The 20,113-nt window shown below is 38.9% G+C and overlaps 1 protein-coding gene across 5 annotated transcripts in view; it reads left to right on the top strand.

Moving 5' to 3' along the window:
• Positions 1-20,113, top strand: part of rerea (arginine-glutamic acid dipeptide (RE) repeats a) — a 333,506-nt gene that overhangs the window by 274,357 nt on the left and 39,036 nt on the right. For all 5 annotated transcript variants that reach the window (XM_061977159.2, XM_061977142.2, XM_061977151.2 and 2 more), the window contains 4 exons: positions 2,439-2,487; positions 2,857-2,981; positions 8,820-8,919; positions 9,919-10,017. In XM_061977159.2, coding sequence (XP_061833143.1) covers positions 2,439-2,487; positions 2,857-2,981; positions 8,820-8,919; positions 9,919-10,017 — 373 coding nt within the window. The remainder of the gene's footprint in view (positions 1-2,438; positions 2,488-2,856; positions 2,982-8,819; positions 8,920-9,918; positions 10,018-20,113) is intronic.

Raw genomic sequence — 20,113 nt, 5'->3', positions numbered from 1 at the left:
CACTTTTCCACTTTGTATCAGGCTAGTCTAGTACCCGCACTCTTTTACTATGAAGCCACGTTGATGTAACACGTGGCTTGGCATTGTCTTGCTGAAATAAGCAGGGGCGTCCATAGTAACGTTGCTTGGATGGCAACATATGTTGCTCCAAAACCTGTATGTACCTTTCAGCATTAATGGAGCCTTCACAGATGTGTAAGTTACCCATGTCTTGGGCACTAAAACACCCCCATACCATCACAGATGCTGGCTTTTCAACTTTGCGCCTATAACAATCCGGATGGTTCTTTTCCTCTTGGTCCGGAGGACACGACGTCCACAGTTTCCAAAAACAATTTGAAATGTGGACTCGTCAGACCACAGAACACTTTTCCACTTTGTATCAGTCCATCTTAGATGAGCTCAGGCCCAGCGAAGCCGACAGCGTTTCTGGGTGTTGTTGATAAACGGTTTTCGCCTTGCATAGGAGAGTTTTAACTTGCACTTACCGGTACAGATGTAGCGACCAACTGTAGTTACTGACAGTGGGTTTCTGAAGTGTTCCTGAGCCCATGTGGTGATATCCTTTACACACTGATGTCGCTTGTTGATGCAGTACAGCCTGAGGGATCAAAGGTCACGGGCTTAGCTGCTTACGTGCAGTGATTTCTCCAGATTCTCTGAACCCTTTGATGATATTACGGACCATAGATGGTGAAATCCCTCAATTCCTTGCAATAGCTGGTTGAGAAAGGTTTTTCTTAAACTGTTCAACAATTTGCTCACGCATTTGTTGACAAAGTGGTGACCCTTGCCCCATCCTTGTTTGTGAATGACTGAGCATTTCATGGAATCTACTTTTATACCCAATCATGGCACCCACCTGTTCCCAATTTGCCTGTTCATCTGTGGAATGTTCCAAATAAGTGTTTGATGAGCATTCCTCAACTTTATCAGTATTTATTGCCACCTTTTCCAACTTCTTTGTCACGTGTTGCTGGCATCAAATTGTAAAGTTAATGATTATTTGCAAAAAAAAAAAAAGTTTATCAGTTTGAACATCAAATATGTTGTCTTTGTAGCATATTCAACAGATTATGGGTTGAAAATGATTTGCAAATCATTGTATTCCGTTTATATTTACATCTAACACAATTTCCCAACTCATATGGAAACGGGATTTGTAGTTCTCGTTGTGAGTTAGCACATGCCTAAAAAATATCTCAAGCTGAATTTAAAAGCAGGTGTCCAAATTAGAGCCACTGAATAGGTTTGATTACACGTTACAATCCTATCAGGCGACTAATGAAAATAGTTGTTAGATGCAGGACTATTTGCTATAAAGGGCTTCGGATTTTTGTCTAAGTATCCCACAATGCATTGCCGGCAGCCATATTGAAAGTCTAGCGCTACACGTAAAAATTCCGAACTATTCTGTGGCTGTGAAACGATGGAGAATTACTGTGAGTCATTAGATAAGAAGTCTCTTTGTCGTTATAAGGTCAAAACAGTTGCAATTGGATGTAAGGATGCGCACCAGATCGACAAGTCTGTGTGGAGCAGAGACCACGACATCTTCCCCGATGTCTCATATCCGGACTTTGTGAACTACTTAATTTTTCACCCTGCCCATTTTACACCTTAAATGACTTTCAAAATGATAAGAGTTTAGAAAGCTACAACCGCCCTGTTTGTGGATATGTTTGTGATGTTTGTGTGTATCTGTATAAACCCAGTAGACATTGCGTCGTCAAGGCTAGAGTCATGTACTTTCAGAGATGATCCGACCCAAGTTTGACACCCTAAAGTCAGAGATAACCAATCTAAAGTCATCTAAGCACACTGTGACTTTAACCTCGGATTTCCACTGGCTGACAGCACATGACACTATAGGTTCTAGTCTGGAGGACTGGGTCCAATAGGAACCAGTTTTGTGGAGGACTGTAAAGAGAGTGGAGGGCCTCTCACATTTCAGCCAGGCCTCGATGATGGAGTGCGAGCTTCTCGGGGTGCAAATCACACTGACACATTTTGGGCTGCCCTGCTCTTGCCTCTATGAAAATCAGCGCTGTTACCTTGGCAACCAAAGGGAAAGGCTTTTGAAAAGGAGCATCTTGTCATTTTCTTTAATCCACTGCAGCTGGAGATTCGGAACACTATTATTAAAGTGCAGTTGCTATGGCTACCGACATTTGTACCAGCAGAGGCCCTTGTAGACCCCCCTCATTCCCTCGATTCCTTTTTGAGGGTTGTGTTTTATTGCTGCTTTCACAATATGAAGCCTCCTCTGTCCTACACATTGTCGTAGCATTTAAGGTTTTTCAGAATAAAACATCCTACATGCACCGACTCTGTGAGCTGACTCAACATCAACAAGTATAACACACGCTGCTTTCCTTTCAGCTAACTGGCTTCCAAGTAGATATGTCGTTTTAATCTGCTCTCTTTTGTCTCCTCAGGCGACTAAACAGCACTCAGGGGGAAATCCGAGTGGGCCCCAGCCACCAAGTAAGTCACTGAAGCATTCCCATTGAAAAACCGCTCCAATATCACTGCATGTTTTATTCTTTTTTTGAAAAGTAATTCATTTTGTCCCTCTGTGTGCGTATTCTTTCACCAATCTACTGCCAAACATGATGAATGTTCTCATAACCTCGGAGGCGTTCTGTGGTATCGCTTCCTATGCTAGCTAATCACACCCAAAGTGCAGATGCATCATGAAGCAACTTGCATGTTCTGTCATACCCCGCCGACACCACTCAGGCACAATGTGAAAAGCCGATGACAAGTTGGAGGCTGATATTTTCTTCAGAGCCTGCGTGCTATTTGTAGTGTGACACCATCTGCTTTGCTCCTTCTCCCCTGGACCTAATTAAGGCCAAACTCCCAGAGCTGCAGCCCTTCCCCTCCTCTGGTAGCCAGGCCGTGACGGAAAATGAGGAGCTGGTCTGGATGCCGGGGGTCAATGACTGTGACCTTCTCATGTACCTCAGAGCCGCAAGGTGAGAACATCTCAATCTAGTCACTTCAACTTAATAGGTAAACTTACGAGTTTTAATTGGTTCAGTGAATGAGTTCCTAACTCAAAACACGTCTCAAATTGAAATGAATTTAAATCAATTTAAACATTTAAAGGGGAACATTATCACAATTTCAGAAGGGTTAAAACCATTAAAAATCAGTTCCCAGTGGCTTATTTTATTTTTCAAATTTGTTTTCAAAATTTTACCCATCACGCAATATCCCTAAAAAAAGCTTCAAAGTGCCTGATTTTAACCATCGTTATATACACCCGTCCATTTTCCTGTGACGTCACACAGTGATGCCAATACAAACAAACATGGCGGATAGAACAGCAAATTATAGCGACATTAGCTCAGATTCAGACTCAGATTTCAGCGGCTTAAGCGATTCAACAGATTACGCATGTATTGAAACGGATGGTTGTAGTGTGGAGGCAGGTAGCGAAAACGAAATTGAAGAAGAAACTGAAGCTATTGAGCCATATCGGTTTGAACCGTATGCAAGCGAAACCGACGAAAACGACACGACAGCCAGCAACACGGGAGAAAGCGAGGACGAATTCGGCGATCGCCTTCTAACCAACGATTGGTATGTGTTTGTTTGGCATTAAAGGAAACTAACAACTATGAACTAGGTTTACAGCATATGAAATACATTTGGCAACAACATGCACTTTGAGAGTGCAGACAGCCCAATTTTCATCAATTAATACATTCTGTAGACATACGTTCATCCGCGCTCTTTTCCTGAAAGCTGATCTGTCCAGTTTTGGAGTTGATGTCAGCAGGCCAGGGAAGCTAGGGTCGATATTCTTCTCTTGATCATCTTCGGTGGCATAAGGGACGGTGTGAGCCAAGACATCCAGGGAGTTTAGCTCGCTCGTCTGCGGAAACAAACTGCCACCACTGCTTGCCGTGCTACCGAGGTCCTTTGTCCCTGAATTGCTCACACACTCCGGCAGATTCAATGGGGGTCTGGCGGCAGATTTCTTTGACTTTATCGTTGGAAATGCATCTGCTTTGAGTGTCGCAGGATATCCACACATTCTTGCCATCTCTGTCGTAGCATAGCTTTCGTCGGTAAAGTGTGCGTAACAAACGTCCAATTTCTTGCCACTTTGGGCCACTGGTGCAACTTGAATCCGTCCCTGTTCGTGTTGTTACACCCTCCGACAACACCCCGACGAGGCATGATGTCTCCAAGGTACGGAAAACAGTCGAAAAAATGGAAAATAACAGAGCTGATTTGACTCGGTGTTTGAGAAAATGGCGGATTGCTTCCCCATGTGACTTCACGTTGTGACGTCATCGCTCCGAGAGCAAATACTAGAAAGGCGTTTAATTCGCCAAAATTCACCCATTTAGAGTTCGGAAATCGGTTAAAAAAATATATGGTCTTTTTTCTGCAACATCAAGGTATATATTGACGCTTACATAGGTCTGGTGATAATGTTCCCATTTAACAGCACCGTTTTAACATGTAAGATGCCATTTAAAAAGAACAAAGTTTTAGATAGAAAATAATGTTTAAAAATAGTACTAAAAACAGTACAATGGAATGTACTCCAACAACTATAGTAGTTTTATGAAATAATGTAATGTACCGTATTTACCTTGGAGAGTGGACTTCTACAGTATCTCCTTCTAGCTGCTTCTCAGTCAAACACACCATCAGCTGTTTTTCAATATTTTAATTGATGAATGCCCGCGGTTTAGATATTTTAACAATTTTGCTGGGGTTACACTCATTCTGCTTCTGTATGTTACAGACTAGCAGTGATACACTCGAATTACTTCACCAAGATATAAATTTGGCGGACGTTTTAATACTATGGTTATATCGTGATAATGCATGTTGATGACACATTGCTTTGTCCAGCAAATATGACACTGACAAGCAAACGAATGTGTCCTCAACACAGTGTAGCATTCTAGCTAGCGGCTAACGTACCTCCACAGTGCATAGCCACTTCTAAGTCAGTAATCTTTGCCTCCATGGCAGCAAAAAAAACTGTTGTTTCTTACAAGTATTCCTGTAGGACGAGGAATAGCTAAACATGTTACACTACACACTGCAAACTAGAGCTCTTGAATGTAAACAAAGGAAGGCGGATCGATACAAATATAGACAGTGATCATAGTCATCAAGTATATTATCAGTATACAGTGAAACCTGGATTTACAAACTTGTATTTTTGCGAACTTTTCAATTTACGAATTCGGATGCATAGATCAAGCCAAATATGCCTCTGTGTATGAACGCTTCATTCATTCATTCATTCACACAGCCCCTCCTCTCTCCCTTCTCGCCCTGTTTGCTCCTTTCTCTCCTCTTGTCAGCTGTTTATTTTCCGATGACAATGTAAATTGAATTTTACTTTTTTTAAATGTTCATTATTGTAGCAATATAATAGTTAAAGTTAAGGATTTTTGTGATTTATGATTGTTTGTGAAGGCACCAAAAGGGAATTGTGTGCGTGTGTGCGCATGTTTGGCTGAGCAGCACATATAGATAGGATATTCCAGCTTGTCGTTGTTGTTGTTTTGGCTAAAAAAGAAAAGGTTGTTGATCCATCAGGCCAGTAAGTTTGTTTGATATACAATACTGTATATGACTTTGTATTTTGTACAAACCTTCACTAAAATATGGACTTTTGTTGAGGCTGGAAACCATTATTCATATTTACATTGCCTCTTACAGAGAAATTTGCTTCACTATACGAATTTTTATATTTATGAACCCTGTTCAACAACCAATTAAGTTCGTAAATTGAGGTTTCACTATGTTGTCCAAACTACGGTTGTTAGTTATGTCGATATTTTTTATAAGCAAAAAATATGTTGTCGATTTTGGTATTGTTTACAAACTGAGAAAATAACTTCCTGGACACAGGAACACTTTTAAAGGCAAAAACCAACGTCAATAGTAGGAAATCATTGCATTGTTTTTTAAATAGATACATCACCATTATTTGTTTTTGTCTGATTATAATTGTGATTTAAAAAAAAAAGCATTTAATGATCTTAGACTTTTGAAGTATCTGTATCAGCACAGATATGAACAATAATGCCCCTGTTACTACTTGCTTTTAAATTGATACCCAAATGTGTAGTATCGCCCCAAACTAATCTAAAGAATCCAACCAACAGAAGAGTAAGTTCTTATTACATTTTAAGTTTATGTAGAACCATGTTACAGCAGGGAGTAACCAGCGAATAATAGTCAATTCGCAAATATATGAATTAATAGTTTTGATAGAATAATACAACCGGAAATGATGCAATATGGTACCCCATTTGTCAGCATATAAATTAGAAGTATCTGTAACCCGATTTGCAATGGTTATTTTATTATGTACATACCAAATAATATATAGCTATATATATATCGTTATATAGGACACTGTTATTTATATCACAATATAGATTTTAAGCCATATCAACCATCCCTACTACACACTTATGTTTTTGATTATTTATTTTTTTAATTCCATGAATATCATCCACATCTTCTCAGCTCTGTCCTTCACACTCTCTTTCTTTAAAGTTATGTTCATCTCTAGCTATAAGGTAATGTAATATCAGATGTTTTTGGCGGGGTTCACTGTGACATTTGTTACACCAACTAATGGTGGGGATGCTTGTAACTAAAATGTTTGCTTACAATTTAAAGCGTAACAATTACCTGAGAGACTGCTCTTATTTCCAAATACTCTTACATTGAGGTACCACTGTATGTACATTAGTGTTCATTTTGTTGACTAAAAATGTTCGTCTTCGTTATCGTCAACGACCTATTTTCCCTTGACGCAATTAGGACATAACGAATGAAAAAAGCATGTTGACTAAAACAATGACGAAATTAATTGACAATTTAGTCAACGAATAAAAATGAGGCGAAAAGATTGACAAAGGCGAAATCCAATCATATTTAATTTCGTCTGTAGGTGGGTGGGACAAAAACAGTCATAGTTGCATGCAGGAGAGAAGCGGGTGGAAAAGCACAAAGAGTATCCAATCAGAACTCGTGTCTTTAAAGCGGACACTGTTTTGATTTTTCACTCGGAAATCAAGACGTCAATACAATATGTCTTCTAAATTGGGAAGAAAGAGAAGAGAATACATATGGACGGACTTCACCTTTGCCGCCGTATACAACAAAACAACTTTATCTCCGATAAAAGTTTAACCAACTTGAAGCACTATCTGCAGACTAACAATCGGGACGTCTAAGCAACAGTAAGTAGGCCGAAACTAATATTTCAAAATGACTCATATTGTACTGAATTACTTTTACTGTTAAAGACGGTTGAGCAGGAGCAAGTTTACTTACATCGTGTACACATGTCCAAAAAATACTTAACTAAAAACAAACTACTTTTGTAGTACACTGTTAATGTAGTTAAACAACTCTCTTGTTGTGCACATACAGATACGTAGACGCGCACACAGCTGCTTGTTGCCAATTATTAGCGCAGTCCAAACCGCCCACGTGGCGTAACCTAATACCTTTGAAATGACTGAATTTTGTTACAAATTCCTACAATTTGTGTTTTATCTTTAACAATGTGTGTTTTACCTGCTACGTGTCTTAGCTGTGTACTTTTAGCTGTGCTGTTTTTAGTATTTAGTAATGCTTTTATTTTTCTTAAAGCACAGACCAAGAGTGGAGAACATAAACCATGACACATTTAATGCAATGTCAAAAAAACTTTCTTTTCTATTCTAACCTAATCCTAAATTATGGCAAGCTGTATGTAATAAAGAACAATTTAAAATTTCATATGAGTGCTATAAAAAAAAAAACACTCATATTACATTTTTATTTAAATCTTCTAAAATTTTTCTTTGAGTGCAATAACAAACATATGTTTAATGTATTGTAAGATTTTATGTTAAAATGAAGATAATAATGACATTTCTTTATCGTCCCCTTTATTTCGAAAAGTATCGAAATACATTTTGGTATTTGGTACATTTTTGGAGACAGCCATTTGAAACACAGACTTAACTAGGAAGCTAATAGTAACAAGAACAATACATACAACATATCTCATCTGCTCTCTCCTTTTTGTTTTTAGAAACAACCTCAAGTCGTCTCAAAACTTGTGAACAACCCACTTTTTCAATATCAGCACTGGTCTGACAAAATAAAGGCTTCAAAAAATTACCTTCCACAAGCATAATATATTTAAAGCACTTATTGTTACATTTACAAAAATATTATGTTTTGACTTAAAATACTGGTCAAAATTGTTCAAAGATGTATTGCACAAATACATTTGAGCATTTTTGCATTTAATTAACAAACGTTTTATTTATGACACATAAAGCACACACTCCATAGTGGTAATAAGTGTAAATTCAGAAAAATGAAAGCAGAAAAACTGAATTTTTATTTTTATTTTTTCATATTGCTATTATTTAAATGTATTGTTACTATTACTATTTTACTTGTTGTTTACTAAGTTATACCCGTTGTTGTTTTAAACTAAATTTAAAGTTGCGTTTTTGGTGGTACAATAAATACTCACGTTTTCAAACTAGTGAATATTTGTTATTTCAGTACCAATCAAAATAATTGTCATTATTGTTTTTGCCATAATTGTCCAGCCCTACCTTGAGGATGAATTACATTTTTGCTGAAATTTGTACTCCTCTTCTAATATTCTGCTGTATCTCATTCAAATAAGTTGATCAAAGAAGAATATGTGCTTACAACCATTCTTACAGTGGGTTCAGTGATGTTGCAAGATGTGTAGCACGAAAAATAATGGCTATTGTAATGTTGACTTCACCTTTGTGCTGCATCCACAGGAGCATGGCCGCCTTTGCAGGGATGTGTGACGGAGGCTCAACAGAGGACGGATGTCTCGCAGCCTCTCGAGACGACACTACATTAAACGCACTTAACACTGTAAGGACAATGATTCTGTACACCGTGCTGAGCTTAGCTGTTAAACACCACCAGAGTTTCACAGGGCAATGTAATGGTTTGAATTGCATGGAATCTACCTGTTAAATGCATCCTTTCAATGATGGGTAATGATAAGGAGGCCTCAGAGCCAATAGAGCATCCTCCTGTATTAAACTCTCCCACAGGGGATTCTTACTACTTCAAGTATAATGAGAGATGTGCCTGCCACTCTGAATTAGAATGCAGAGGTATAAAATCACACAGAGGAGATGAGAGTAGTCATAAACAGGGCATTTATATTCAAACTCTATAAACTGGTACATTAACAGAGCAGGCTGGTCATTGTCTCGCAGCCTTCCATACGGCTATTTGCAATTCCAATGAGTAATATTTTTTTTCTTTCGAAGAGCCCCGACACTCATGTTTTTCAGTGACTTTAATGTAAGCTACACTGTGATTGCCTTTGTCACAATGTGGCTGCCTTTTTTATCATGTATGAGCTGAGGTGTACAATAAAGAATCACGTCTCTTTGATATATACTTTGTAATCTGTAACGCATCAGCTCAATAAAATGTGCACAAAAAAGATGAGTGTCTCACCGAGACTTTTATCGCAAAGTATACAGGAAATGCCATAAATAAAGCAAACAGCCCACACAAACAGTACTCCCAGAAAGCAGGTTTTTTTTGGCGATCAATAAAAATAGATGATTAAAATAACGACAGGAGGTAATAAATCTATGTGTGCTTGCGGGATTTTTCACCTGGGTGGAGCTAAAAGTATCACACAGTTCACAGTAAAAGGCTGCTTCATATTTCTTATACTCTTTATTGACATATATGGATTATAATGTTGATGGTGAGAGCCGTGTTAAAAATTTTTCCTTTGATCGTTGATTTCATGTAAGATTTAGGTTTTAATCAACTAACTTAAGATTTGATTTGAATATATTTTTTACATGTTGTGGTTTTAATGGCTGACTTCATCTCTGCCCGCAGCTTCATGAAAGCAACTACGATGCAGGCAAAGCTCTCCAGCGCCTAGTGAAGAAACCTGTACCAAAACTGATAGAGAAGTGCTGGTCGGAGGATGAAGTGGTAAGAGAAACGCATCTTTTGTTTTGCATGTACACATGTGTTGTAAGTGGAAACAAATTAGTGTCTATTAAAGGTGGACCTATGATAATTCTAATGTACATTTGAAACGCTTCTTTGAGAGCTAGTTAATATGTATTGGATATGCTCAATTTTGCTCTACCGTGGGGGAGCTTCCTCAACCTCTGGCTGTAAGTAATAAGTACATCCACGTTGCGGCGAGATCAAGACGTAGCCAGACTCAAAACCCTGTGAACAGGAACATCCAAACTGCGTGCCCACATGTATGAACCTTATGATTTCACGCTTTGGCATTGTTGTAACACGAGTATCCAACATTGAAACATTTATAAATTAGAAAAGACAAAATTCATCATAGGTCCCTTTTTAATCCCTATTTAATTTGATCAACGCTACGTAAACACTCGCTGACAGGGACTAGTTTATGCCTGTAGAGGGTGCTGTTGAGAGGAAATGAGGAGCAGAGCTCTTGGCCAGGGCCTCGCAAGACATCAGGGAAAACACTTTCCAGCTCTTCCAAGCCTCACGAGCAGCTGCGTCCGGTTTATCACCCACAGAATAAATCTTTAGAGTGGAAGTCTGGAAAGGGTACAGGCTGAGGGCTGGTAATCCTATCCTCCATTTGAATTTAGATGTGCATTTTGCCACAGCTGTTCAAGGAGTAGAATCAGAAAATGGCGGGTAGGAGAGGTACAAGTTAAGCACTGTATTTCATACATATTTAAACATTGTTTTTCTAATCGAAGTAAAAAAAAATCCACCACATTCCTTTTGTTGCTCGCTATATAACCATTTTCCCCACTGTCACGTTATTGGTAACTTGAAGTCTGGGCTCTTATTGTTTATATTTAAGTGTCCCAGCTATGGAAGTGAAGATGTGTGTTTTTCTCTGCTTAATTGAGCAGTTCTTGTTATATACTGTACCTGCACACAGCAGGCTATGCAAAGGTGCTAATATGGGATAATGATGATCACCTGCTGTTGTATTCCCAGGCTTGATGTGTGCCCCCACAGTGCACACAACCTGCTGTTGTGGAACAGGTCCCAGTGATGTGATCACCAGTTGTGCTTTTTCAGCCTCTCAGCCTTGAGGGACAAGTGTCAATGTCACCTCAACCCACAGCTCAGCCTCTCCTTATTTATTTATCGCCCGCCGCGCCTCCCGCTTCCATCTCCTCTCCTCCAGGTCGAGCTTCATTATCCCTGCCATCTCATCTTTGCCTCCCCTTTCCATCCTTATGAGAGATGTGAATAAAAGTGACAGCGGGTGCTACCGCAATGACAGAATTGGTCTGTCTGCAGGGTCACTTGTCACCCTTTCCTCCCCCTACTTTCACTTGTGTTGGACCCCTCCACCCCGCCCTTTCGTCTCTTAGCCAGCTGCTGCTGCCACATAATCCCGAACTTGCTTTAAACTCTCCAAATATTTGTATCTGCTCACTGTCTTTGCACAGAAGGTACCAAGCACTGCCATGCTGTTTATACTCTACCTCTACTTACGAGCTTTAATTGGTTTTTTGACGGAGCTCTGGAATCAAAACCTCGTAACGTCTCCCATTAAAATGAATTTAAATCAATTTAATTGGTGCTTGGCCCCTCTAAAACAGCACAAACATGAAAAATGCCTTTTAAAAAGAATAACACATTTTTACATTAAAAAAAATCTACAAAAAACAGTACAATAGATTGTAGTACAAACAAAGTAATGTAATGATAATGTGGACTTCCACGATATCTCCTTTAAGCTGCTTTTCGATCAAACATACCATCAGCAGCTTTTTCATATTTCCATGAATGTCTGCTGTTTAGATATAATTTCCCATCATTGGCTGGCATTTGACTCATTCTGCTTCAGTATGGTGCAGACTAGCAGTGTTACGCTCCAATTGCTTAGTCAAGTTATGTTTTTCATGATTTTTTTTTTTCTTTAATTCAATGAAGATCATCCACTTCTTCTTAGCACCGTACTTCACTCTCACTTTCGTCCTTCCCACCAAAGTTGTGTCATCGGCGGTCACTCAAACGAGTATGACGATACTCCTGGTAGGGGTGTATCCCTTTATGGAGGATGCCTGTGCGTGACTTCGTTTTACGTGGGGAGACTGGTGCACAGACAGTCACCACACAATCCTTGACAGAATCGGGTCAGGGTCCAGTGGCATGAAGTCCAAGACGACTGGGGACCATTTTCTGCTGCAGCCTTCTTCCGCCATTGCAGCCGTTGCGTTGCAGCCGTTGTGGTAGTTCTTAAATCTACCGTCTTCCGCCTGCTCCGCCGTTGAGGTCTTCACTGTATCCCTGGCTAAGGGGCAGTCAGGTACTAGGTCTTTGCCAAGGGCCACCTGGGGTAACAGTAGTAAAGGGGTTAACCTCCTAGTGCCCCAAGACCCCCTTCTCTAGCGATAAGGTAATGTTAGCAAGTAAGACCGGATGTAAAGGAAATTGTGGGGTCCTCTGTGATATTTTCTATACCAGCTAATGTTTGGGGATGTTTTGTAAGTCAAATTTTTGCTTGCAATTTAAATCAAAAGCTGAGAGACAGCTCGTATCTCAAAACAATCTTAAGTTGGGGTAGCACTACTTTATTTTAGTAAATATGGTAGTGTTTGATGGACGTATAAATATTGTTAGAATCTGTTGAATTAGGTTACTGCACCAACTTTCTGTGCCACCCAACAAATTACCATTAACTAGGAACAGTGCAGGCACAGCAAAGACAGATGGATTGATTTAAGCAAATTTGTTTTGCACAACAAATGCAAACCATGAAAGCCTTCCGGTATTCGTAATTGTTATGCAATAGTGCTGTTAAGATGTGGGACAACAGGCGGTGCCATCTAAACAACCAGTAGCAGCAGCAGTTTTGCAGTCTGTTGCCATGTCAGAGATCTATGACTGCGGTGGGGTGGGAGGTCTATACTCCTCAGCCAGCTGCACTGTGCTGTGGCTTATCTCCGCCAGTGTCTTCAGTTGATGGATGACTGGAGCTGACTGCCAACTACATTAGTGGGAGGGAGAAGCAGGGTAGAGAGTGGCCCCTTTGCCACCATCCCACAAGTTGTTGAATATAAGCTTACAAAAGAGCACATAATACACAACACACTTCTCTCTGAGTCCCCTGCGGAAGGCTTTGGGTTATTTAAAATTTGAAACAAGGTCTGTAGTCCGCTTCTGCAGAGGGAGTGGTGCTCAGTAAATAAAAAGTAGGCCGGGTTAGCTTGGTATCTTTTAGGGGTGTGGGAAAAAATCGATTCGAATTCTAATTGCGATTCTCACGTTGTGCGATTCAGAATCGATTCTAATTTTTAAAAAATCGATTTATTTTTATTTTTTATTATTATTATTATTATTTTTTTTTTTTTTTTTTAATTAACCAATCCAACAAAACAATACACAGCAATACCATAACAATGAAATCCAGTTCCAAAACCAAACCCGACCCAGCAACACTCAGAACTGCAATAAACAGAGCAATTGAGAGGAGACACAAACACGACACAGAACAAACCAAAAGTAGTGAAACAAAAATGAATATTATCAACAACAGTATCAATATTAGTTACAATTTCAACATAGCAGTGATTAAAAATCCCTCATTGACATTATCATTAGACATTTATTAAAAGAAAAAAAGAAAAATAGTGTCACAGTGGCTTACACTCGCATCACATCTCATAAGCTTGACAACACACTGTGTCCAATATTTTCACAAAGATAAAATAAGTCATATTTTTGGTTCATTTAATAGTTAAAACAAATTTACATTATTGCAATCAGTTGATAAAACATTGTCCTTTATAATTATAAAAGCTTTTTACAAAAATCTACTACTCTGCTTGCATGCTGAAATCCTATGTATTGAATGAATAGAGAATCGTTTTGAATCGGGAAAAAATCGTTTTGAATCGGGAATCGTGTTGAATTGAAAAAAAAAATCGATTTTGAATCGAATCGTGACCCCAAGAATCGATATTGAATCGAATCGTGGGACACCCAAAGATTCACAGCCCTAGTATCTTTCATATAATTTTTTTGCGTTCATATAAAAACACTTATAGTTTATTAATATCTCTCTCTCTCTCTCTCTCTCTCTCTCTCTCTCTCTCTCTCTCTCTCTCTCTCTCTCTCTCTCTCTCTCTCTCTCTCTCTCTCTCTCTCTCTCTCTCATAGTTTGGCCGTGGGTGCGACTTATGTGTGAAATTATTAACACATTACCGTAAAATATCAAATAATATTATTTATCTAATTCACGGAAGAGACGAAGCAATATGTCAGCAATCGTCACACACACGTCAACCAATAAGAATTTGGCGGGGGAGGGTCATGGCAGAAGTGCATTGTGGGTCATGGGATGCTAACTGCTACATGCTATATGCTACTGCCGTAGCTATTAAAATGGATAATTTCTACATTGGCGGTAACTTATAAAAACTGAGAAGGGCTGAACAAAAATGGCACCGAAAAGGAAATCATATACTGCAGATTACAAGCTGGACGTAGTGAAATATGCAGCAGAAAACGGCGATCGAGCAGCAGAACGAAAGGACGCTAGCGGCGCATACCAGGAGCGACAACGAGGAAGAAGATTTCATGGGATTTAGCGATCAGGAGTGATAGATTGTTTGGTAAACGTATAGCATGTTCTATATGTTATAGTTATTTGAATGACTCTTACCATATGTTACGTTAACATACCAGGCACGTTCTCAGTTGGTTATTTATTTATGCGTCATATAACGTACACTTATTCAGCCTGTTGTTCACTATTCTTTATTTATTTTAAATTGCCTTTCAAATGTCTATTTTTGGTGTTGGATTTTATCAAATAAATTTCCCCCAAAAATGTGACTTATACTCGAGTGCGACGTATATATGTTTTGTTCCTTCTTTATTATGCATTTTCGGCCGGTGCGACGTATACTCCGGAGCGATTTATAATCCGAAAAATACGGTATATATGTATGTGGAGATCTATATGTACCGTATGTATGTGGAGATAGGTCTACTGAAAATGTGACCAAATCTGCTGGGTCAAAAGTATACATACAGCTATGTTAATATTTGGTTACATGTCCCTTGGCAAGTTTCACTGCAATAAGGCTCTTTTGGTAGCCATCCACTAGCTTCTGGTTGACTTTTTGACCACTCCTCTTGACAAAATTGGTGCAGTTCAGCTAAATTTGTTGGTTTTCTGACATTGACTTGTTTCTTCAGCATTGTCCACACGCTTAAGTCAAGACTTTGGGAAGGCCATTTTAAAACCTTTTTTCTAGCCTGATTTAGCCATTCCTTTACCACTTTTGACATGTGTTTGGGGTCATTGTCCTGTTGGAACACCCAACTGCGCCCAAGACCCAACTTCCAGGCTGATGATTTTAGGTTGTCCTGAAGAATTTGGAGGTAATCCTCCTTTTTCATTGTCCCATTTACTATCTGTAAAGCACCAGTTCCATTGGCAACAAAACAGGCCCAGAGCATAATACTATCACCACCACCATGCTTGACGGCAGGCTTGGTGTTCCTGGGATTAAAGGCCTCACCTTTTCTGACGGCGTGGCGCAGTGAGGGAGTGGCCGTGCGCAACCCGAGGGTCCCTGGTTCAATCCCCACCTAGTACCAACCTCGTCATGTCCGTTGTGTCCTGAGCAAGACACTTCACCCTTGCTCCTGATGGCTGCTGGTTAGCGCCTTGCATGGCAGCTCCCGCCATCAGTGTGTGAATGTGTGTGTGAATGGGTAACTGTGGAAGTAGTGTCAAAGCGCTTTGAGTACCTTGAAGGTAGAAAAGCGCTATACAAGTACAACCCATTTATCATTTATTTCTCCTCCAAACATATTGCTGGGTATTGTGGCCAAACAGCTCAATTTTTGTTTCATCATCTGACCACAGAACTTTTTTCCAGAAGGTCTTATCTTTGTCCATGTGATGTCAGATGAAGCAAAAATTGAGTTGTTTGGCCACAATACCCAGCAATATGTTTGGAGGAGAAAAGGTGAGGCCTATCTCGGATAAAATTAAGTAAATCCACAGCACGGACACGCTGCCTCCGCTTCAGACAACCCCGTACGTATGACTGGTGTTAATTTGTATGTTAGTGTGTTATGATGGTCATTTTTCCAATGGTCTTTGAACACACTGTGTTGGCAGAGAATGAAAGAGTGTTGTGTGTCTAGGGGTGAAACACAGCGGCAGACGATGTTAGCATAAAATTGGCCATAAAAGCTAAAGAGAGTGTCAGACTTATTTTTCCTGGACGCTACAATACATTATATTACTTTATTTTGTTAGGTGTGGTGGCTAATATGAAGCCTGTACATTAGGGGGAAACCCTAAACGTAGTTAAACCGGAGGTATAGTGTAGCGCTTTTATTTTGAAGACGGAAAAGTGTGTGATTGTTTTGAGAAAGTGTCTTGACATGTTTTGATGTCGGATCGACTGTTTGCAATAAAAACGTTTCCCTTAGACATCTAACCGACCGTCTTTTATTTCTGTTGAGCTTTTATGTCATCTTACTTACTAAAGCAGTCACAGTAACAATCTAAATGTTATGTTATCACTGCACCATAACCGTATTCTGAACATGGAATTGAAGCACCACCCACCTCTAGAACGACACGTGCAGTAGGCAGTTCTTGCAGTGATGTTATGTTGTCTCGATCTTCTCACGGCAAGAAATAGTCTTTTCTTGTCGGGAGAATAACTTATGGCTTTGAACCATATATTTCCATAATGTGCCCTTTTCTTTATCCATTTCTGCTCGCTTGTGGCTCATCAGTAGCTAGTAAACTGCAGCCAAGTTCCCCTTCTACGGCACGGCAGGAGGGTCAAAAAGGAAGTGTTGGCGTTAAAAGAATTAGTGCCGTTATTGAAATGTATAGTTAACGCGATGATGATATATATATATATTATATTATTTTATATATATATTAGGGATAATAAATATATATATATATATATATATATATATATATATATATATATATATTAGGGATGTCCGATAATGGCTTTTTGCTGATATCCGATATTCCGATATTGTCCAACTCTTTAATTGCCGATACCGATATCAACCGATACCGATATCAACCGATATATGCAGTTGTGGAATTCACACATTATTATGCCTAATTTGGACAACCAGGTATGGTGAATAGGTACTTTAAAAAAAATAATAATAAGATAAATAAATTAAAAACATTTTGTTGAATAAAAAAGAAAGTAAAACAATATAAAAACAGTTACATAGAAACTAGTAATTAATGAAAATTTGTAAAATTAACTGTTAAAGGTTAGTACTATTAGTGGACCAGCAGCACGCACAATCATGTGTGCTTACGGACTGTAACCCTTGCAGACTGTATTGATATATATTGATATATGATGTAGGAACCAGAATATTAATAACAGAAAGAAACAACCCTTTTGTGTGAATGATTGTAAATGGGGGAGGGAGGTTTTTTGGGGTTGGTGCACTAATTGTAAGTGTATCTTGTGTTTTTTATGTTGATTTAATAAAAATAAATAAATTTAAAAAAAAAACGATACCGATAATAAAAAAAACGATACCGATAATTTCCGATTTTTAACGGCAATCCATCCATCTAAGATGGATGGATGGATGGCATTTTAACGCATTTATCGGCCGATAATATCCCTAATATATATATATACATATATATATATATATATACATACATACATACATACATGCATATGATAAATTGTGAGTTAAGTAATACGCTGCTCTACCTCTGCCTACATGCTCAATATTGAAGTGAAACTTTGTTTGTCAATACTTTATTTAGCCCCTTTATTGTTTTAGTTGTGTATATTTGAGGGGCCTCAATCTCCTTAACATATTTTATTGCTTTTGGTTGTGAATTTGTTCAAGTGCAAAACATTGCTAACAAAGTATATTTGATTGTTTTTATATAACTTGGAGATTTAAAAGTTTCCATTTCAATTACAATGTTAAAATATAGGACAAATACAAGTGTATTGCATTTGAAAGGATATACATGCGTTATTATGTATTATTACATCAGTGGTTAATTTGGTCTAAAAAAAACAACGTAGTAAGCTATACTACATGTTACTCTCGATTAAATGTAGCTAAGTTACAGGGGAGGCTATCCCTGGAGAATTGTAGCAAGCTACACGGCAAAAATAGTTTGCTACATTGAATCTACTTTTAACGGCATTCTATCTATGGGCCCACATGTATAATATCAATGTTAATGTAACTGAGAGTGTACAAATGGAACCAATAGGGGTCCATTACGATTAACTATCTGTCATTTAGCTGGGGACACTCTACAACTACCTCTAGGGGTCCCCATACCCCATATGTGCAGTAAAACTTTTTATGAACTCAACTCACATTAATTTGTGTTCCTAAATTTGTGTTTGACGTCTTAGATAAAGAGAGCAGTTATGATTTTGGTTTACAGAGTAAAGAACTGAAACTAATGTATGTGTTTTCTCTAAACACATACATTTCTCTAAATGTGACTAAGGATATTCTGGGTTTCCTGCATGTCATCTTCATCACTAAAGGAAAAATCTAATCTGCGGGAGAGAATTCTTCTGCCATTTTCAAATAAGTTTTCTTTTATTTATTGTTTTGAGTTGTCAGCTTGAATCGTCCCTTTTGTCTCTGATTCCCTAGTCGTCATGTGACATGAGTACGTGTGTCAGTTCGGAGTTTGGTTACGAGTTTCGATGACCCACTTTAGCTTGCCTCTGATTGGCCAGTCTGTAAGGTTTTGCCCTAATCCGAGCCAATTGTGACTCATCATACAAACACCAACCAATCATCTTGGCTTTTTTTTCATATTTATGGATTTTTTCACTTATCCAGGTCATTGTATTTTCTACTTTATTTTTCATGCCTAGATTCACAGTGGCCTAGTGGTTAGAGTGTCCGCCCTGAGATCGGTAGGTTGTGAGTTCAAACCCCGGCCGGCCGAGTCATACCAAAGACAATGGCACTCAGCATCAAGGGTTGGAATTGGGGGTTAAATCACCAAAAATGATTCCCGGGCGCGGCTACCGCTGCTGCCCACTGCGCCCCTCACCTCCCAGGGGGTTGATGGGTCAAATGCAGAGAACACATTTCACCACACCTAGTGCGTGTGACAATCATTGGTACTTTAACAGCTTGTAGCTTGTAGCTTTGGGCCTAAAAGTAGCTAAGCTACAGGAAAAGCTACTTGTTAAACAAGTAGGTAAGCTACCGCCAAGCTACTGGAAAATGTAGTTAAACTACGTAACTCAGCTACATGTTGCTTGTTACTGCCCATCATTGCTGATTAGTAGGGTTGCAACAACTAATCGATTAAATTGATCATAAAAATAGTTGGCGATTAATTTAGTCATCGATTCGTTGGATCTATGCTATGCGCAGAGGCAATTATTATTATTTTTTATTTTAAATGTTTTAATTTTTTTTGAATAAGCCTTTTTTTTTATAAACTGCAACATTTACAAACAGCTGAGAAACAATAATCAAAATAAATATGGTGCCAGTATGCTGTTTTTTTCCAATAAAATACTGGAAAGGATATAAATGTAGTTTGTCTCTTTTATCCGATTATTAATCGATTATCAAATTAGTTGTTACTTGCAGCCCTAATGATTAGCAATAATGGACACATGCTGGTGTGAAAATACAAAAAACCCAACTATTTGAGAAATCAGACTAATTTAGTGCAATAAGTTGATTGGCAACACTAAATTGGCCCTAGTGTGTGGATGTGAGTGTGAATGTTGTCTGTCTATCTGTGTTGGCCCTGCGATGAGGTGGCGACTTGTCCAGGGTGTACACCGCCTTCCGCCCGATTGTAGCTGAGATAGGCTCCAGCGCCCCCCGCGACCCCAAAGGGAATAAGCGGTAGAAAATGGATGGATGGATGGATGGAAACGTAGTGAATGACAAAATAATTGACACTTTAGATGGCTAAAATATGACTAAAACTGAAAGACATTTTAGGGAAAAGACTGACTGAAACAAAGTCAAAATGGACACTGGTCCTGTGTGAGCCAATAACAATTAGTCACAAGTAGGCCTCGGTTTTGTG

This window comes from Nerophis lumbriciformis, linkage group LG01, assembly GCF_033978685.3.
Source record: "Nerophis lumbriciformis linkage group LG01, RoL_Nlum_v2.1, whole genome shotgun sequence".
In the NCBI taxonomy this organism is placed as follows: domain Eukaryota; kingdom Metazoa; phylum Chordata; class Actinopteri; order Syngnathiformes; family Syngnathidae; genus Nerophis; species Nerophis lumbriciformis.
This window is presented reverse-complemented; position numbering and strand designations above follow the sequence as displayed.